Raw genomic sequence first — 22386 nt, 5'->3', positions numbered from 1 at the left:
TCATCTGTACAACAGAATTAATAATAATAATGCCTACCTCCTAGAATTATTAGGAGAATTAATGAGTTAATGCATATAAAGCCTTTAGATGAGTGTTTGGCAAAAAGAAAATGCCTAGTAAATACTGGGAAATATCATTTCTGTTGTGAATTTTATTACTACTATCAATATATCCTTTTATCCACAGATGGAATATCTTTTGTTTATGATCTATGGAAAAATTAATACTATCCAAATGAAAAAGGTGCATATATTTGCAGCACTCTGTGAAGCAAAAGAAAATATTGGTACTTGATAAATGAAAACCAGATCTATAATAGCATTACAGATTTCAACAAGGGGAAGAATGTGTTCTTTTAAGTGGAAATCCAAAATATATTATCTGCTATTAGATTTGCATAATAGGGACAACTCAAAAAAATTTCCAACTGTAAAGAAAATAGATGATGTTACAACAACTTGATTATTTGTGAGATGAGCAATTTAGCACCTTTAAAATGAGAGCAGCTCTCAGAATCACTACTCCTAAGATAAATCTAAATTTAAAAAGTAAAGAGAAGAAGCTACTGATGCTCCGCTGTACTGTTGATTGCCATTTGCCACCACACTTGTGCTCTACATTTAAGCCCTGTCTCAGCTTCCTCTGTACAGTGTTCACTGGTAAATGTCTACTGATTCATTCAGACAGCTGTCAGCACGTGGTAACGTTCTCCAGTTACACATCTTACCCATGCTGGGGTTACCCTTCTTTTTTTCCTACAGGCCATATCTAGTAACCATATATATTTTCAATAAGTAAAAACAACTAAAAAAAAACAAAAGAAAATCAATAGCTGCAGTCTCTCCAAAATTTTCTAATAAATGTCTAATTATACTGAATATAAATGTTTCGTATGGAGTATCTACATTAAAGAATTAAAATTGTTTTCCTCAGTCAAGAATTCCTTTAATAGCTGTCATGTGATATTTCCCACATCAGTGCAATTAATATGATTCCTTTTCCTCTTGGTTCATTCTCTCTCTTCCTCACTCCTCTCCTCCCATACCCCAGACACTAATGACTAATTTGTGGGCACCTGAGTTGGTTTTATTTTGCTCTCGAAATTCTGCTTACACCACTGAAGGAAGTCTGCTAGAAAATATGCCTCATCTTAAAACACACACACGCACACACAAAAACTTGTCTCATCTCATCCCATATTGGTTGAGTTCATTTTTCTCACATTGTTTAGAACATCAATCACTGAGTTAGCTCCATTTCTTTAACATTTTCAGTCTTTCAGTTTTCAAGTTAATTATTTACAAGCGTGACAAAATTTAATCCTTTTATTGCAGAGTGATCCTTTTTTTTAATAAATAAAGGCATCTTTCTTTTTGAGGAACAGTGCACAGTCAAATTTTTATAGCTTAATTTGTCTTAAATTGAAAGCTAGATGGGATTTAACCTCTGGAAACTTGGAACAATTTCACAAGGTGCTTGCAGCCTTCGTAAAGACTAATTAGAGCTATTTAAATGGCATCTCTCTCCTGTGAGCAGCAGAGCAAGTGTGTGGGGATCTGTTTGTGGTGCTTCTTACCTAGAAAGGAGAAAAAACATTTTTAAGGGGTGGTTGGTTGTGTTGGTTTTTTCCTTTACTTTTGTTTCCAGGAAGCTAATCGAAGAGTAAATCAGAAAGCTCTGAGTTTATTTTTATCTCCATTGTCTTTGTTCAGTTATTGGGATTGTCTTTTCATTTGTATGGTACATCTATGCAGATTGTGCTAATGAAGCTACCTTCCATCACTCTTAATGCTGCAGAGGGACCTGCGTCATCTGTGGTATGGCTCTGTTTTTAGAATATAGGCACAAGTTGTACATGACTGGAATGTTAAAAAATGACTATTTTTGTCTGCTCTGTTATTGTTTTTTTAACATAAGAATGGGGAGGGAGCCTTCCAGATTTGCATTTTCTTTTTGTCAGTATAGTATTCAGAAATGAGTAGGTTTATTTCATTTTTGTTGATCACATTGATCATGAGAATAGCCAGTATCCAATGTGTATTTTAGACGTTTCAAATTAACTTAACTCATTTGAAACTCTCACGGGGTGTTGGGTAAGGATGTTATGATAGTGCGGCTCATATGTTAGGATGTAGATGAGGAGACGGGCACTGTGAGTGTCCTACAGACGGAACTCCTGCTGATACTCTGCATTTGATTTTGACTGTTTCATTGTGAGGGATCAGCTACCCACTCCAGTATTCTTGGGCTTTCCTGGTGGCTCAGCTGGTAAAGAATCCGCCTGCAATGTGGGAGCCCTGGGTTTGATCCCTGTGTTGGCAAGATCCCCTGGAGAAGGGAAAGGCTAGCCACTCCAGTATTCTGGCCTGGAGAATTCCATGGACTGTATAGTCCATGGGGTCGCAAAGAGTTGGACACGACTGAGCGACTTTCATATATGTATATGTGTATGTATATAAGCTAAGTCGACCAAAGCTCTGTGGCTTAGCTGGACAGGCATACTGCACTGGCCCAAATGCTGCTTCATTTCAGGGCTAAGTGTCCGCTAACTAGAAATGAGTCCCTTCCACCACAAAGCTGAGAAGTCCCAATACAGGTAGCTAATCTTGGAATGCATTCAGAGACGACTCAATCACCCACATCCTTCTCTGTAGCCACTCTCATGACCCAGCCCCCTCAGCAGTGCCAAGCTATAGAAAACCAAAGAAAGGAGAACACACTGGCAGAGTGCAGGCGGGGTTCACAGACTCTCTGAAAGCTATCCATTCCTCCAGAACTCACAGTGGCGATGAGCTGCAGTACCCACACAGAAAGGCACACTCCTAAAAAGAATCATCCTGCATTTGGTAGAAACATGGAGGGTCACTGGGCAAACTGCAGTCATATCCAGGGAGACTTCTGCAGATAATACCCTGTGCCTTTGCAAGAAGCATTTGTTTTTTCTGGTATGTTGCAAAGAGAAGCCTTTGTTTTGCTAGTTCTGATGCAGCTGTGAGTGGCTGCCATGGTGTAAGTGAAGGAGAAAGAAGGCCTGTGTCCCTTGAAATTAAATAAATGTACTAGTAAATTATTATTGGATTTTGTTTATCCATTTTCTGTTCTGTGGTTTTGCCGGTGTCAGCAAACAAAGTAAACATTTTTTTGTTTCTTCCTGCATTGTGGGTTGTAAAAATTACAATCTAGGTGTTAACTGGCAATTCATTGTTGTTAGAGTTTTTCTTTTATTTGTGTATTGAAGTGGAGCAGGAGACATTACTGATTAAATGAAAGGTAGCTTTTGTACTCTAGTGGGTCTTGAGTACTTCTATCTTACAACAGGGAATAAACTGCTTTACCAAAAAAAAAAAAAATTCTTTGACACAAACTTCACAAAGGGTTTGTAGAAGTGAAGGGAAATGTAAGTACTAGAGCTTTGATGCCACGCTGTGAGCTGGAGCAGAGCCAGCATATGAGCTAAAGTTCTGGTCCCAGCTCTGCGTTGCTGCAGTAGTTTGTCCTCGAGAGCCATGAATGGGGTTCCCCACCTTGCCTCTAACTCTGCCTCTTACCCATTCCCACCTCCACAAGTCAAAGGAAGCTACTTTTCCTGAATAGACCACGTGCTAGCCTGGTCCTGCCACCTCCTCATGCTTTTGAATCTGTTTATTTTTTACCCTACCGGGTTCTAGTCAAAATTTAAAGTATCAATCACACCAAAAAATCTGATCACAGTTCATCAGAAGTAGAAGAAGTAGGAACCAGCTTGAACGATCATCAGAGCGTGTACCTACCTAATCTGATAGCCACTGAAGGCTCTATATAGCTTAAAAGAATTTCACAGAGATTTCCGAATCCAAGAAGGTTAAAAACACCACAGAGACACAGTCTTATTTTAGAACTTAAAGGGACTTGAGGGAATCAATTTGTCCAGCACACCTTGTTTAGTAGATAAGCAGTCAGAGGTCTGTACAAGTTGAACCACTGCCCAGATGTCAAAGAGCAACTTCCCAGCAGCCCTAACCCAGAGTTTCAGTTTCCTGGTCAACGTCTCTGACATCTTAGTATCTTCTTAGTATTGTTTCACAAGTCACAACTTTTATGATACAGAAGTACACACTTGCCCCTTATGATTACTTACTTTCACATTGATAAAATAATTTATGTACTATTTTGGGTCCTGCTTTTTTACTGAAGAGCATAAGGCCTTATTATTAACATTTTGTAATTATAAATACCTCTCAACAATCTTTTCAAATCAAATTATCTACTGACCTGAAAAACTGAGTGCAAAGCAAGTTGTTTATTATTATTATTTTTTATAACGAGACCCAAATGACCCAATTATTTCTCATCAAATTAACAAGGGAAAAAAAGAAAAGAAAAAGTATTTTAACCCAGTTAGGACCAAACAGCTCAGATAGTATGTTCTTTGACATTTCAACATACTTTCAAGGTTTTAAAGCCTTTCTCAGTATGGGTTAATTATTCATCAGGAATATTCTTTCAAACCAAATAGCTTCATCTTTCCAAGAATTCCTCTCCATTTGTTAATATTCAAATATATGGGAGAAAATCACTATAAAGCTCTAAAGTGTAAATCCCATGCTTAAATGAAGAAAAATGGCATTTCCTCTGCATGTTGAACTCAAAAGTTCTCAAAATTTTTCAGACAGAAAAAACCAAGGGAGCCCAAAGTTCACACCCAGGCTTTCCACCAATAGTGTAACTAGCAATTCCCAGGAAATAAAATGAGAGCCTAAACGTGACCCAACCATGTTTGAATCACAATATCTCTTAAAGGCTTGAGTTTTATAGCTCCAAGTTCAGTTTGTCCAAAACACAAAGACCCAGTGGAAAGCATGTATGTAGTATTTTTAAGCACCACAAAAAATAAGTCCATAAACTGATGAAACAAACTAGAAGATAGGAATGTGGAATACAGTGGGGTATAATATGAAGACAAGATCTAGCCTGTTTTCTCACTTATTAGATGATTAGATTAGAATGATAACTATTGTTGGTATTGGAATTGCGTACGTGACTATTATTAATTGGAGAATACACATGAACCAATACATAGGAAAGCAAGACTTCTGTGGTCATCCAGTGGTTAGGAGTCTGCCTGCCAGTGCAGAGGACACAGGTTCGAACCCTAGTCTGATATCTTACTTGCCGCGGGGACAACTAAGCCTCTGTGCCACAACGTCTAAGCCACACTTTGGAGCCCTCAAGCTGCAACTACTGAACCCATGCCCCAGAACCACTGAAGCCTGCACGCCCCAGAGCCTGTGCTCCACGACAAGAGAAGCCGTTGCAGCGAGAAGCTGGCACAACTCAAAGAAGAGTAGCCCCCCTCGTTGCAACTAGAGCACGCCTGTGTGAAGCGATGAAGACCCACCGCAGCCATAAATAAATCAATATTTTTAAATGAAAAAAATGCACAGAAAATCATGAAAACTTACTTTTATAAATGTAGTCAAGCCATGGATGCCTAGGAAAGGACAAGGTCTAGTTCTAACCTGTTTTTCTTGGACAGTGACCTTAAGATCAATTGTGCCTATGGGACTTAGGACCAAGAGAGTGCCTACAGCAGGACCAGTCCTAAGATTCTACTTATGATGAGTTTCAGACATCTTTTTTTCAAGTTCTTGCTATTTTAATACCTCTTCCCTCTCAAAAAAAAAAAAAGAAAAAAAGCAAGGCACCATTACCGTACTTTTGGACATGTCTTCACAAATCCAAGAAATAAAAGCAATCAGCTGATTGACAGTAATTCTGTATTGTTTCAGTTCTGCATTTTAAGTTAGATTTCTACTTAACATAGCCCCAGAATTCAGTTAATTCTTACACACTTCTCATGGATTAGTAGTGCACACTGATTTGTACTACATTAGAGGAAAGTCAATATAGTATGTTTTTTTCATTGGAGTTTGCTGAAAAATCATTCTAAATATGTCAGTTTGAAAATAGAGGTCTTGTCTACTCAAAACACACTTCTCTTTAACCTTAGCTTTCAATCTGAGGTTAATCTTTTTTTTAGAGAAGTGCAAGCCACCATTATTTCTCAGATCTTTTCTCATTTACCTTTCTGCACAGCTTATTATGTTGGGTTGTATGAATATAGGACACACTTGGTCTTGGACCTGCTAGAGAACACAGCAGTCTCTCACATCTCCACATTGAAAAGAACATGTGATACAACTTACTGGAAGTGTCTTTTTGTCAGAGTGTGTAAAGCAATTTGCCAGGAGACTTTTATTCTAGGTATTACCTACTTAGAGACACGTGTCAAAATATATAAAGAGGATCCTCACATTATTTTCAGGATATAAATATTACCCTAACAATTAGCTCTCCTAGGTGTCAAAGTATTGTTTTCAATTCTCTTCTTTGCATAATATCAAGTCCCAAATTCTTAAAGCATTTAGTGATACAGTATGGATCAAGGTGCCTAATAGTTTTCAGAAGAATTTTTGTATTTTTGTCCCAACTATTATTCAGTATCAACCTATTCCCCATAAAATATAACAACAACATATTGTTCAACCTTGAGCAGTACATCAAAAAACAATTCATTATGTGATAGCTGATTAAAGTTTATGCAAGAATGTAGGCTAGGTCTGATTCCACCTCTTAGATGTGTGTCTCACATTCACCACCTGTGTCCTCAGATGCGTTGTTCAGACACATTTGTTACCCTTGATAAGGAAGAAATGGCACGGTGCCCAGCTGGTGTATTTTCTGAGTCATTAAACCAGATTTCTCCATTTTTGAATTTTCTTGGAAAAAAAGTTTTCTGTGTATTGGTAGCTGAGTGAAGCCCTTAGCCAGAATCCTTTCTATCATTTCTTTAATGTTACCTGCTAAATTACCGTATTTAAGGTGAGCTTTCCCTGTGTTATAAAGTAGACTCATTGTTGGCTCAGAACCAAATCCTGCAGACATGGAGATGTGCATGCTTCCCAGCGGCTGTAACCTGAGGACTTTATTTAAACTGTCCTTTGAATCTGCAGTAATGTGGTGTCAAGGAGGAATAGGATCTTTATCAACAAAGGGCTGCCAGAACCCCAACAGCTTCTTGAGTAGCTGTAATAGATGAATAATGTTACAACAAACCGTGCATTTCGGTTTTTGCTCAAAAGGCTTTTCACTGTTGCTGGTGGTATTTCATATCCATGTGTTCATCTTGGAACCCAGTAGTCTCCATCTGACTTTCATTACTTTTCTTGAGAGGATCAGTTTTACAACTGGAATCAGAAAAGCAGTCAAAGTAATTGCAAGTGGCAATCACTGAAATATAGTAATCTTAGCTTGGGAACATATGTTCCATTATAAAGAATATATTCTTTTTTTTAATAAATCCAAGACTCATATTTTCCCAAAGTAAGAAGGGACCATGTACAGGTTCTAGTGCTATCTCCTTTAATCATGCTAATATCCCTATAAAGTGTTTATTCCTTCAGGAATAGGCAACTCATTACATCTGAAGGAAATCTATACCCTTTCTGATTCTGACTATATGAAAATGCTTTATTATACTAGAGATGAAATTCATCTCTGTAGTTACATCCTTCAGAACTGAAAGATTTGAGTCTCAACATAGTAATCCTCAACCTCTCTTGACTCATGGGCGACTCTTATGTCCAACTCCTATTTTTTTGCCAGGTTTTAATATATATTCCTTTCTCATACGAAATAGCTTTGATTTCCATCATCATTCTGGTCCCTCTTCTTGGAAGTTCAGACTTCCCTGTAACCCTCATAAAGGCACTGTGCTGAAGGAAAATTAGACTTAATCAGAATATCTGTATTATGTTACAGCTTTGCCACTTTTAAATGTTGGAACTTGGGCAAATTGTTTACTCTTTTTGTCACCAGGGATAGTAAAGGTAAATAAAGATATGTGGTCTAGAGGCACATAAAACAAGCAGTATGTAAGTGGACAATTAAATTTAGAATTACAATGTTGCCAAGAGAGTTCTAAGGTCCCAGGGTATGAGGAACAGGCCCCCGGAGATGGAGGCTCAGTGTTTCCTGATGGGAAGGAGACAGAGAGTGTGTTGTGGGATGTGGGATGACAGTAAGCTAGGGGAGCAATGTTTTCTAACAAAGCCAGCATGTAGAAGCAGGGAAGTGTCTAGAGACTGGAAAGTGAGTAGATGAGTAGACAAGATGAGTTGGAGAAGCACAGAGCTTTGTGGCCATTGTTGAGAATTTGGATTTTATTTAAAGTATAAGGAAAGCCATTGTTGGGTTTGAAGAAGAGACGTTCAGTGTCTGAAATATATTTTTATAAACTGCTCTCATCGAAATAGAGAACAGACTGCAAAGGACAAAAGTAGAAATGGGACAACCAATTAGGAGGCAGTTGTCATCATCCAAAGAGAGATTTGTGTGATTCGACAACCCGTGGAAGTTTAAGGGAGAAGCAGTACCCTACAGAGGTTAAGACACAGATGTAGCAGGCTGCCTGCCTATAATTAGACCAGACTCCACCAATTTTGGCACATTTTTGCATCTCTCTGCACCTTAGTTTCCTCCTTTGTGAAAGGAAGGTCATGACTGAACTTTGTTGTTGTGAGGATTAAATGAGTTTATATATTAATTCCCTGTTAGCTAAATCTGGAAAGAATTTTTTACTCTTAGGACATGTTCCACCCTATACTGCATTTTCAGACTCAGGCATTACTTTATTTGGTTTTTGTCTGGAAAGAAAGAATGAATGTGGAATATTACCAGATAATTGCTTATCTTTGCAAGCTATATTTTGCTGATGAAATGGAGAAAACATGTGAGAGAAAAGACATTCCATGAACAATCAGTTGTGTTTTTCTTTCTTTGGAGTCCACCTTGTCATGTCACAAAGATTGAACACTTCAGACATTGTATTTCTTTAATGTGATGGTCCCAATAAGAACCGTTTTTAATCCTGTTTAAGACCCAAACTTTAATACAGTGTGAAACAATGATATAACACTGCCATCAGGCCATGTCCCAGGCTGTTTCCTCTTGTGATATGTTCACAGAGTTGCATAACACTCCTTGTTTTACAGGTATCCCAGGAAGTGACTATGTGAATGCCAATTACATAGATGGCTACAGGAAACAAAATGCCTATATTGCAACACAGGGATCTCTACCGGAAACATTCGGTGACTTCTGGAGAATGATATGGGAACAGCGGAGTGCCACAGTTGTTATGATGACAAAACTAGAAGAGCGATCCAGGGTAAGGATGAAAATCTACTTTCTCTCCCTTAAAATCTTCCCTCAGAAAGTTCTGGTCAGAATCTAAGCTTTCTTTAAGTTTTGATTTTTTTAACAGCCACTAAATATGAGTGAGTATCAACAGCTTAGATTAAATCATGCTTTAACATTCTTTTGTATCTTTCAAAAAGGAAATTGTCTCATGTTATGATGTGTATGATCACTAAAAGAAAAAAAATAGCACTCAAAGAAGTAGGTAACTTGGCTAGATAAAATAAATATCAACTTGGATATCTTTTTAACATTCACATTTAATAGAAACGCACAGACTTTGGGGGAAAATCCCAGTAATATGTACTTCCTGACATTTTCAACTTTTTCTTTCTCATAATCTGCAGTGAAAATCTAAAATTCTGTGAAAGGGGATCCTTTCAAAAATTATTCAAATTATCATAAATTAAGTCAGGGCAGTCAGAAAAATGATGTGGGTTAATACACAGCTGAGAAAACATGTAAATGTAGAGGGCATTTTGCTAGTTTAGCCTTCTCCAAAATGAATAGATTTTAATAACAGAGTCATTGCTTAGTAAGGTCTAAGAAAGGAATTTTATTCATCATATGGATCCAATATTATGGAGCCTGGCATATTGGTTAAATGCTTTTGATTTGCAAAACTAGAACATAATGGGTAAGCAGTATCCACATTCCCAAGTGTACATGCAAATATTGTGGCCATTTGATGAAAATCAGTAACCTTGAGAATTTAGGGAACAAGTCTGACAAATCACTGAAGACAGCATATACTCTCCCTGAAGCGTGGGGCATTCGGGGCAGAGTTTGAAACTACCAGTGAGAGGGCTCTTTTACTAGAGTCACAGTATTCTCAAAAAGGATATTTTTGAGGAAGTCAAAGCCTGAGTCCTTATTTGCTGTATGACAGCCAAGCTTTAAACATTCTTCGAAGCTCAATACATGGCAGTTTCTCTTAGCCCCAGTGTGTCTATGAGAGAGGAGTTGAAAACTGCCCAGGAGATCCCTAAGGAAAAAGCTCAGACTGTGGAGAATACAAAAAGTCCTAGGTGTTATTTTAAAGCTGGGAAATCAGTAAATATGGTACACAATTGGTTTAGCAAAGCTAAAAAGCAATCAGATCTTTTCAGAATGTGAATTCTACAAAAATATTGTCTGAAATGAATTTAGATTAAAAAAAACTTGTATGACTGTGAAGACATATATGTGTTACATGTTACATTCAAATACCATTTGAAAGATGTAAATAGATCTTTTATTGACTCATATTCAGGGTAACATCTATATAACCCCTATGTATAACCAGCCCTTTCCTTAAAGCAGCTCCCTATCCAAATGATTCTTAGATACAATTGTTAATAATTTTAACGAGGTCTCATATATATTGGGTACACTGATATTTTACAACAATTCATGAGATAAACACTACTATGATTTCCATTTTATATATGAGTGAACTGAGGCCAGGACATTCCAGAAGGTCACCCAAGCTCTTTCAGTTACCAAGATCAGAATGAGGAATTGAAGACAGACAGTCTGATTCCACAACACATGTGCTTACCCACCAGGCCATACTGCCTGTTAGCACTTCTGTGAAGCAGAGGCAGCTGAACTATTATGTTACAGTACACATATAAATCTAACTTACCCAGACTGCTCTGCCTAGAGATACTGGCTGGTAACAAGCAGTCATTTGCAAAAGCTGTTTTCAGTAAAACACACATTTTTATCTTGACACTGCAGGCTTTCATTAAGCCATGCACAGAAACTTGTTTTGAAATAACCAAATGAAATTCTGCCCCTTTTCTCCCTAATTGCTTCTAATAATAAAGTTAGTTCTCACTGGCCCCACTGCCAGTGCAACATGTGATGGTAATGAGCAGTTCTTGGTGGAAGGCATTGTGACTTAAATACCTACAGTTTATCTTTGTGTTGCAGGCTACCTTTTTTTTTCCCCACCTCAGACAGAGGAACTTATTTGGAAGTTACTAAATGAACTCTATTTGTTCCCTTCATTAATTACTCTTTGCTCTTGCAAGTTAGCTCTCTCCTCTGTTAAATGACCTGAGGAGGCCAAATAAAGTGCTGCCTTGTGCTTTTTATTCTGTGATGGTTCAGTCTGTACCCAAACTTATGATGACCCACATAAGCCAATATTGAGAGATCTCAATCATCATCAACCCTGGCTATACAAATGATACCCTGACCCCCAAAGCCCCAAAGCCTTTGTTCCTCAGTCTAGAACACTTGAAAATAAATGACCAAATGCCCTGGAAAGATCTAACAAAGCACTGAACCCCCAGATTATCTCACCTGCTCTTCATCTTCCTCCCTCACATCCTCCCACCTCAGTTTTCCCCTGTCTACTTGCTCTTTCCCCTAAAGTCCCAGGAAAGAAGGGGAAAGCATTCCTGGATTTTCCAAACAAGAACATAGGTTAAATTTTGCTATACAGTGTTTCAAACAGTGGTTAGTTGTTGCTGAGATATATAGCTCCATACTTGGGGAACTTTTAGGTTTATGTGGGCTGACCTGCACCTCAATGAATTCTCAGTTCCCAGCAGCCAACTTCAAAGCAGTCATATGACCTATTTGGCTTTATTTAGAAACTGCAGTAGTCTCTCTCATAAAGGGAAGAGGTCCAGGCAGCTTAAACAGATCACTTCTCCAAGGGCTAAAGCTTGAAATTTCATTATTTTGATGAAGGCTTGGGTTCCTAAAATAAAATTCATCCCCTTGGCTTATTTAAAAAAAAGTCATGTGTGTTTGTGTGTGTGTGTGTGTGTGTGTGTGTGTGTAAACACTTCTGTGCATTGCAAGTAGGCAGGAATACCTGTTAACTAAAGTGGGAAAGAGAGAAGAATAGGAAGAAAAGATTGTATGATACTGCACAGAATTGCCCAGGGACACCACGATCAGAGGAAGCTGCCTGACAGAGTCCCAATCAGGATGCGTTGCAGTCACATGTCTGGGTTTAGAGCCCAGCTGTAGTGCATGCTAGCTATGTGACATTAAGCAAGCTGCTGGACACCTCAAGGTCTCCTTTCTGGATTACATAGAAGCGTTAAAGTCAATATTACTTTAGATAAAGAATGTGACAAGGTGTCTCAGTGAGTCTACACTATTATTTTTTGGTTGAAGTAGAGAAGTTAGAGGCCTTACCATTATAAGTTTAGTTTCCCCTAAAGCTGGCTTCCAAATAAATCAAGTTTTGCTACCAAATGAAATGAGTCTGTTTCTCTGTGGTTGCTGGTGAATCCTAACCAAACACAAGAATCACTACGCATAGTCAGTTTTGCCCCTGTTCCCAGCCCAGGGTTGCACAATGCATCCTAGTCAACAGGAAAGTGTAGCTCAGAACACGGGGGCCCTTTGCATTTGCCTTTGACAGGATCTCCAGAATGGAGACCCTGACACAGTAGGTGTGTTAATCTGCCTGTAAAAAGTCTACAATAGAACATTCTGGCTGCTACTTGCAGTTATCTTGAAGCAATACAATGTGAAAACAGTTTTATTATGAACATGAGTTATGTGTAGTAGTAATTACCACTACATATAATATAGTTCTGATACCACATTTCCTTTTGGTTCAGCTTTTCATCTCCTTACCCATTCTTACTTATTTATGATAATAGGGAGTTCTCTTCTCAGAAGCAGCCTCCTTTGTTTTCTAGACCTCTGCTATGCCAAGACTCACTCCCAACTTCTCTCTGTGGTTGACACAGCAGCAGGCCTTGTAACCCTTGCTGAATTAGAATAGTTCACTCAAGAAAAAATTTACTCTTGCGTGTGTTAGACATTTCCCTGATCTTTTGTTAGAGAAGTATTCGCATTTGGAAGGCTGATGAAGTCTTACAAGCATGAGGTAGGGCTTAGGGCTTACGGTGGCCATGTGAAAACTTGAGTTCTTTGATTTTTCAAATGCCATCAGTCTCCCTTAAATGTGGCCTTGCAAGAATACCAAACTTAAATCAGGAGACTGTTTGCACAGTGTGTACATTCATATATCAACCCTGAGGAGAAAATGTGTAAGTTGAATATTTTCTATGAGTTTCATTAGGATATATTAAAATATATATATATATATATATATATATAAAGCTGAACACTAGAGATTTTGAAGTTGAAGTTTGATTGCTGCCTGAAAATGCACAAATCAATTTGAAGACTTGTATACTGTGTGACATGAGATATGGTTAGTGGGTTTTATTCCACAGTTTCCATCTTTTTTTGCCAAATCGTCTCAAGTTCTGCATAGTTCACTGATTCTGCAGCAACTTATTCTTGTGCCCCAGAATGTGGTCTTTAATTGTTTCCATGTTTCATAACATGCCAATAAGCACATGAATTGCTCTGGGTAACCACATGGAGGGAAGAAAGAGTTCGGAAAAACTGAAGGACTAGTAGAGGAGTAAAACGTATACAGCTGGGATTTCCACTACAGGGGTGTTATTTGTGGGCAACTGGGATGCATGGCTGGCAAGCCTGGCTAGAAGAATGGGAGTCTCCAAGGGAGGATTCGCAAAGACCACTCCCAGCCCAGGAAGCTCTATTACTTAGTGGGTGGCTGTTCACTTTATTCCCCCTTTATCTCTCTGTTTTTTTGCTATTTCTCTTCTACTTTGTTTCCCATCTTGAGGTACAGAAGGGAACGTGCAGGCCTATCGTTGACAAATTTTTGAGCAACCTTGATTAGTGAAATGAATTCACTGAGGTTAAGGGGTATTTGTCTTTCACTTGTCCTCCCAGCCTGCTTTCACTCAGCTCCCATAGTTGACACTTATTGTTGCTTCATGTCTTGCAAGCTTTATAGTGGGAGTTGATTCACTTAAAGAGTTAGTATTGTAGTGGGACTTAGTGCTATAAATGTCAAGGATGAGAGTAAAATTTTGACACACCCTAAAATGGAAAATGATTTGAATTGTCATCGTCCAATGTAGGCCACATCTATTAGTGGTAAAAGCATAGAATAAGATGTGAAGAAGTCTTTACTCAGTTTCCAAACTCTCTAAATTCCAATTTCTGTTCCCAAATAGATAACCAGGGAACCTAGTTAATGGCATCCATTGCTAGAGCAGATCAAACATTTTGTGCAACATGACTTATTTTATGATAGGCCAGGAATGGGAAAATCCATGCTCCAGTAAATTCAGTAGTTTGTATTAATGAATGGAGGTTAGATGATATCAAGGCCGAAGGGGTCAGGCTGGCGTTAACTACACTATGCTAATAGTTTAGGGAGTTAAACCTGACGCTTGGCCACTGGAGCACTTCAGACCTAAAGACCACTCACTCTTCCTGTGTCCTCTCCATTCCTTGAATGTCATCATAGTAAATTTACCCCAACAGAGAGTGACAGTGAGATGGAGACATATTCCACTTGCTTTTGTAGCTAAGAGGGCAATTCTGGACAAAAAGCGGCAAGAAAAGAGATTCTGATCAAATACTTTCTTGTTTTTCTATAGAACAACCCTTGAGATACTTTTCAGATTGTGAGGTCCTTTTGGGTTAAAAGTTGGCAGAATCCCTTTGAAGATTATAAATGGCAGTGTTATTGTTTTCATTGTCTTTATCGGTTCTGGAAGGCCCAGCCTTGGCCGGTGGCAGACTAATTCCTGGCCCCTCTGGTTTGTCAAGGTTCGGTAAGTTTAATGGAGAGCAAATGCTTTCCAAATGCCAGGTCTGTGTCCTCTTCCAAACAGAACTGGAAGCACCAAAGGCCTTGAACATTTAATTTCTCAAACTGTAACCTGAAGCACTACCTATCTAGGGCTACAGAAATTGCTTTTTCCTTAAGCAACTGTTGGGATGGCGGCACAAACATTGCCTTGGGAGTCTGCGTGATGTATGGGATTGTTTTTGAAAAGCAGTGGATACGTAATGTATATAGGACACTGCAACAGAAAGAAAGATAGCCGCGTTGGCAGCCAAAGGATGCTTGGGTCCTTATCTAGCAAGTTCCACACTCTTGGTTTTCTTTTGTCAACCGTGTCAGATAACAGAGAAAGGATCCCGCCAAATTCTTACTGTCTGTTAGCTTCCTGGAATTTCTCCCTTCTGTGTCTATCCCACCTCCTCTATTCAGGATGGCAGACTACAGATGCTGGCTCAGAACATCCCTACTGAAGTGAATTATAGGCAGCACAGCCTAAGGAATGAGAAGGAGATGCAGCTTTGCTCCCAATGACAATGTGCAGAGCCCCTGTGATTCTCCCGTCATGCTTACAGTGCTCTGGGCTGGTCTAGGTCATTTCTAAGATTTTGAGAAGTGCGAGTTAATCTCTGTGCCCAGGCAAGACAGACATTCAGCTGGTATGCACCACTGTAGCTTTACTGGGAGTCACTATATTGAAATGTATCCATATTGGCTGGTATACAAACATTGTCTTTTTATTGAAACTCCAAGACACGTAAGGATATCGCTCAGTGTCAGCGACACTGGAACACCGTTGGAACACAGGCAGCCCCTGGGCAGACGAAGGCAGGTGCAGAGGGGACAGTAAATCTGTGTGGAGAACCCAGTCATCGCCAGGAGTGACTGGGGCTGAGGGGCAAAGAGACTCAAGTCATGAGGGAAGGCCTGATATCCAAGTGCCACCTGGCCATGACAGAGGGACATTTCGCACATTTTTGCTCAAGCTACAGCAAAGTGCTAGAAAGCGGAGATATAACGGGAGAAATCATTAGAAAAGTTGAGTGCGGCTCCGTCTGTTAATTCCTAGCAGATGCATTTGTCTTATCCTATTTGAGTCGCTATAACAGAATGCTATAGACCGGATGGTTTATATACAACAGAAACTTCTCACAGTTTTAAGACCAAGGTGTTACTTCCTGGTTCATAGAAAACTGTCTGTATACGATGCAGGGGTAAGAGATCTCTCAGGAGTTTCCTTCTAAAGTACTAATTCCATTCTACCAGGCCTCCACCCTCATGACCTAAGGGCCTCCTCAAGCTCCCACTTCCTAATGCGATCACATAGGGAATCAGATTTCAACATAGTGCCAGGAGAAATAGCCACAACCTCAGATATGCAGATGATACCACCCTAAATTAGAAAACTCAGCATTGGCCACAGGACTGGAAAAGCTCAGTTTTCATTCCAGGGGCAAAGAAAGGCAATGCCAAAGAATGTTCAAACTCCCGCACAATTGCATTCATCTCAGATACTAGTCAAGTAATGTTCAAAATTCTCCAAGTGAGGTTTCAACAGTACGTGAACCAAGAACATCCAGATATTCAATCTGGATTTAAAAAAGGAAGAGGAACCAGAAATCAAACTCCCAAAGCTGTTGGATCATCAAAAAAGCAAGAGAATTCCAGAAAAACATCTACTTCTGTTTCATTTACTACACTAAAGCCTTTGACTGTGGATCACAACAAACTGTGGAATATTCTTAAAGAGATGGGAATACCAGACCACCTTACCTCCTGTGAAACCTGTATGCAACTCAAGAAGCACCAGTTAGAACCAGACATGTAACAACGTACTGGTTCCAAATTGGGAAAGGAGTACGTCAAGGCTGTATATTATTACCATGCTTATTTAACTTATATGCAGAGTACATCAGTTGAAATGCCAGGCTGGATGAAGCACAAGCTGGAATCAAGATTGCAGGGAGAAATATCAATAACCTCAAATATGCAGATGACCACCTTATGGCAGAAAGTGAAGAAGAACTAAAGAGCCTCTTGAAGATAAAAGAGGAGAGTGAAAAAGCTGGCTTAAACTCAACATTCAGAAAACAAAATTGTGGCATCTGGTCCCATCACTTTATGGTGAATAGATGGGGAACCAATGCAAACAGTGACAGGCTTTATATTCTTGGGCTTCAAAATCACTGCAGATGGTGAATGTAGCCATGAAATTAAAAGATGCTTGCTCTTGTGAAGCGAAGCTGTGACAAACGTAGACAGCATATTAAAAGGCAGAGACATTACTTTGCCAACAAAAGTCCATCCAGTCAAAGCTATTGTTTTTCCTTTAATCATGTATGGATGTGAGTCTTGGATCATAAAGAAGGCTGAGCACAGAAAAATTGATGCTTTTGAATTGTGGCGGTGGAGAAGACTCTTGAGAGTCCCTTGAATAGAAAGGAGATCAAACCAGTCAATCCTAAAGGAAATCAATGCTGATTATTCATGGAAGGACTGATGGTGAAGCTCCAATACTTCGGCCACCTGATGCGGAGAACTGACTCATTTGAAAAGACCCTGATGCTAGGCAAGATTGAGGGCAGGAGGAAAAGCAGATGACAGAAGATGAGATGGTTGGATGGCATCACTGACTCAAAGGACATGAGTTTGAGCAAGCTCCAGGAGTTGGTAAAGGACAGGGAAGCCTGGAGTGCTGCAGTCTATGGGGTCACAAAGAGTCGGACACAACTGAGCAACTGAACAACAGCAACCACCCTAATGACAGAAAGCGAATATAACTAAAGAGCCTCTTGATGAAGGTGGAAGAGGAGAGAGAAAAGCTGGTTAAATTCTGCCCCGTATCAACATGGATCAGCCATAGGTATACATATGTACCCTTCCTCTTGAGTCTCCCTCCCACCGCAATCTCACCCCTCTAGGTTGTCACAGAGCCCTGGTTTGAGTTCCCTGAGTCATAAACCAGCGCTATATTGTAATTACCCTTCAATTAAAATAAATACATTTTTAAAAGTATAAAGAAAAAAAACAGCAGGAAAAACAGAAAATAAACAAAACAAAACAACAGTCAAAAAAATAAGATCATGGCATCCAGTCCCATCACTTCATGCCAAATAGATAGGAAGAAAATGCAAACATTGGCAGATTTTATTTTCTTGGGCTCCAAAATGACTGTGGATGGTAACTGCAGCCATTAAATTAAAAGAAACCTGCTCCTTGGAAGAAAAGCTATGACAAACCTAGACAGCATATTAAAAAGGAGAGATATCACTTTGCCAACAGAGGTCCATATAGTCAAAGCTATGGTTTTTCCGAAAGTCATGTATGGATGTGAAAGTTGGACCATCAAGAAAGCTGAGCACCAAAGAATTGATGCTCTTGAATTGTGGTCCTGGAGAAGACTCTTGAGAGGTCCTTGGATAGCAAGGCGATCAAACCAGTCAATCCTAAAGGAAAGAAGTCCTGAATATTCATTGGAAGGACTGATGCTGAAGCTGAAGCTCCAATACTTTGGCCACCTGATAGAAAGAGCCAACTCGTTGGAAAAGATCCTGATGCTGGGAAAGATTTAGGGCAGGAGGAGAAGGGGGCGAAAGAGCTTGAGATAGTTGGATGGCATCAAGCTCAATGGACATGAGTTTCATCAGACTCTGGAAGATAGTGAAGGTCGGGGAAGTCTGAAATGCTGCAATCTGTGGGATCACAAAGAGTCAAACACAACTTAGCAACTGAATAACAACAATATGAATGGGGGGGGTGGGGCACAGACATTCATTCTATAGCACACATCAAAAAAAAAAAAGAAAATGAATATCAAGTTTTTAAATTAATAAATGGTTTGGTAAGTGTTTGAATGGTTCAGTGAACTGATAAGCAGCAAAATTTGGTTTATTTAGAGTATAATATTTTTGACATTATGGTTTTATTTATGAAAAGCTATGACTGTACTGATAGTCAAATGCTTTAATATCACTGTCATTTCAAGGACTCCATTGCCCTTGATCCTTCACTAAATAGTGGTCAACAAAGAGAAAATGAAAGAAATTCATAAACCAGATAGTTTTGCCATTTGAAAATAGATATGACTAAATATTTGTTGAATGGAGAGAATAACACTATTATTCAAAGAGAAGAGAATCATTAAGAATTATCTCCCCTGATTTTGGAAAATCAAGTATTAAATCTGGTCTTTTAAAAAATGCTAAAGAGAGATATAATAGCCTACAGAGTCAGTTTGGCGTGTAATTTTTCTGTCTGCTAAAATATATCCTAATATTTATCTGAAACTTTCTTTCATTGTATTCTTCTTATTAAATGTATATTTAGTCATGGTAACATTTCTTCTTTCCCAAGAACAGCCTTGATTTGCATTATCTAATGTTAACATACTGTCCCCTCTTTACAGTAGAGTCCTTTGCCCAAACGTACTAAATACTGATTTCCAAATATCATTTACTGTCTCTTCTAAGTCTTTCTTTGACTAAATAACTTGGCCCTAGGCAGGCTTTCTCAAATACTATGTGGCAAATGCGTTTGGGCTCAATATTGCTGGGACTCTTTGGAGTATTGGTTTGTTACATTTGGAATTCTGATGCCTTCCGCCATGCTACCAGGCTCAATAAAGCTTTGTTAAATTGAAATGAGGTTTGTTTTTTTCATAAAGTTTCAGGCTGTTTAAAAATAAGCCAACCTAGACCACAGTATAGTTGATTATAAAGTTGACTTCCACGTGTTGAGTGCCCTTAATGTGCCAAACCACGTCCAAGATAGGCCATGTGGAAGTAAAATCAAAACAAGGAAAGCATTTCCCTAAAGCACAGTCAGTAGACCTGCTGGATCAAATCCTACGAGATATTTCCAATAATGAGTTGCTCTTTTGAATACATTTAAATATGTTCTATCATGCCATCAACTTACTTTTAATACTTTGCCATGAAAGGGAGAAAATGAATGAATTCCACAGCATATATGTAGTAATGGTCAACCCAGTCTTTCCATAATTATGGAAAAAATGAAAGCTTAACCACATAAAGGGATTTTCTTTGTGATAATAAAAATAAATATCTCCCCTAAATTCAGCCAGGAATCTGAACTGTCTCATTCAATTTGGGCCTCAAGTAGCATTACAGGGTGATGTTTCTAAACCACAGCCTGGTTCTACTTTACTTCTTTTCTACTCTGATTCTAGTACATTCTCTTTTTACAGACAGTTGGGGCCCAGGTCCATTAAAGGACTGTTTGGAATGTCACAACTACCTATTTGAAGAACCAGGAGATCTAAACACCCCTACATATTTAGTCAATAAGGCTGATGGACTGGGGGCAGAAGTGTTTTTCACTTTGGTGTTTTCATTTCCACTCACATCTCACCTCCCATCTAGAAAATCCTAAGTATGTTATCTGCTAGGATTAATAATATATTCAATTTTTCACATTCAGAATGATTACAGTGGTTTATAACAACAAACACAAAAAGCTGAGAACATGGTTAACTAATAATAAATATTCCCACTGGGTTCCCACCTATTTGTGTTGGCCATTGGGTTCAGAGTTTCAGGTATAAGATTTCCAACCCTTAAAATAAACCTGTCATGCAGGACATAATCATTCCCATTTTATAGAAGAGGCCACAAGGCTTTGGTCCTGGAAACAGAGAAGCAGCTTACTGGTCAAGCAGTGAAACTGCCTGACCTTCCATGTATCAGTCCTGAAGGCCACTTGTAGTCACTTCAGAAGCAAATAAGAAAAGACAGACATCAGTATTTGTACTGTAACTCCCGCCTTCTGTATACCCCAAAGGGAGCCTTCTGTATAGCACATCTTAACTCTCATACTCAGCTCTATGCATGAAGCCTAACAAGTAGTAACTCTCTAGAAATACCGTCTGAGATTCTTCTTCCAGGGTGAAAAAAAAACTGGTAGCTGGGGAGGGTTATTGCCAAAGAAAACATTTCAAGAGAGGGAAACAGAGCTAGCTCATTTGTATTAGCTAGTTAGGAAAATATATATATATAATTTATATTATTCTTCTGTATCCTTTTAATTTTTTTGCTCACTAGACTTCTGACTCCCTCTCTAACATTATAATCAGAAATTATTTGTTTGGTGTATGGCTAATATTGCAAGGCTTAAAGGAATAGTTGTCAGTAAGTCTAAGCCCTTAAATTTAGCCCTCAGGATGAAACCTATACCGTCTACTCAGAGAATGAGGTGGAGAAAAGAAGTGTTGCAGTCCTTGCACTGAAGGGAAGCATGTGTTGCTGCGCAGAGGCCTCAGGCAACCCTTCTAATGCCACTGCTGAGACTGTACGTGTGAATGTGCACATACATTAGAACATTTATTTTTTCATAAACTCCCCTTGCAAAATATTTATTGAAAAAAACACAGATGTTTAAATATATTGACTTTTTTTAGAAGTTGCTCATAGTTTTTGCAGTTGCACTTAAAACATTTTAGAGGGTTTTTTTTTTAGTAAAGAGTAAGGCTAGAATACATTCTTTAAAATGAGTACAAGAACTACTTCTTTATTCTTTTAGCTAAAAAATGTTCACAATATTTACTCCTTATAGTAATGTTTTGTGGATTTTTTTGTTTTCCTAAAGAGGTCAGAGACTAACTTAGCCAAAAATAGTTGCAGTTCTCAAACTTTAAAATAATTATTATAAGTTTAAGTTTTCCTACATTTTAGGGATGAAGTGGATTTGTAGATGGAAAGTCACTCGATAATGGAGTCATTTTTCCAGAGGTCACATAAAGGCTGGCTTATGGTTCTTTTGTTTTCCTTTGTCTTACCTCACTACAAGGTCTAAGGATAACCATTTTCCAGCTTTGAAATGTAATTACATTGAATTGGGTTTGGTGCATTGTACTGAACTTCTGGTTCATTTTGTTGCATTAACTTGCTATTTTTGTACCCATCATAGTGGTATTTGTCCTCCTGGGATATGACCTGTTGGTTTTGATTTGAAAGGGCTCATGTTCAGCTGAAACTCTTAAATCATGAGCTTTGAGTTTCTCTGTTAATTCCTAAACTCAGTACATTATTGGCATCCCTTCAAATGTTGCAATAAGAGGCCTCCAGTTTCTTTTGTCTTTTGCAACAAGATATCAACTTGACATCTATTTCATGGTTTAGAACAAATCCTCTGACTTCATTTTTGTGATTTTTTTTTTTCCAATCTGAATTAGGATTATTTAAGTAATGTTGGCTCTATGAAGGTAGACTTTGCTAAGTTTGTCCAAGTACAACTTGGCTTTTAATGGATGACTAGAGAATACAGAAGTACCCAACCCCTGGTCTTACTACATCAATATTTTCCTTAAAGAACTATCTTTCCCTTATGTTATTTTTAAGTTAGAACATATGATAGAAATATGAAACAGAATAATATTTTGTGCATCTAGAAAATGCAAGCCTTTAAAAAAAAATCTTACTAAGACATAATTCTCCATTTTTATGGTGAACCACTTTTGTTCATTTTTCTTGAAATAGATAATGTTTGTGTGGGTCTCACA

At 38.6% G+C, this 22386-nt stretch overlaps 1 protein-coding gene across 39 annotated transcripts in view; it reads left to right on the top strand.

The window, feature by feature from the left end:
- PTPRD (protein tyrosine phosphatase receptor type D) overlaps positions 1-22386 on the top strand; it is a 2322816-nt gene that overhangs the window by 2247752 nt on the left and 52678 nt on the right. For all 39 annotated transcript variants that reach the window (XM_070480470.1, XM_070480471.1, XM_070480507.1 and 36 more), the window contains one exon: positions 9034-9209. In XM_070480470.1, coding sequence (XP_070336571.1) covers positions 9034-9209 — 176 coding nt within the window. The remainder of the gene's footprint in view (positions 1-9033; positions 9210-22386) is intronic.

This window comes from Odocoileus virginianus, chromosome 18 (assembly GCF_023699985.2).
Source record: "Odocoileus virginianus isolate 20LAN1187 ecotype Illinois chromosome 18, Ovbor_1.2, whole genome shotgun sequence".
Classification (NCBI taxonomy): domain Eukaryota; kingdom Metazoa; phylum Chordata; class Mammalia; order Artiodactyla; family Cervidae; genus Odocoileus; species Odocoileus virginianus.
This window is presented reverse-complemented; position numbering and strand designations above follow the sequence as displayed.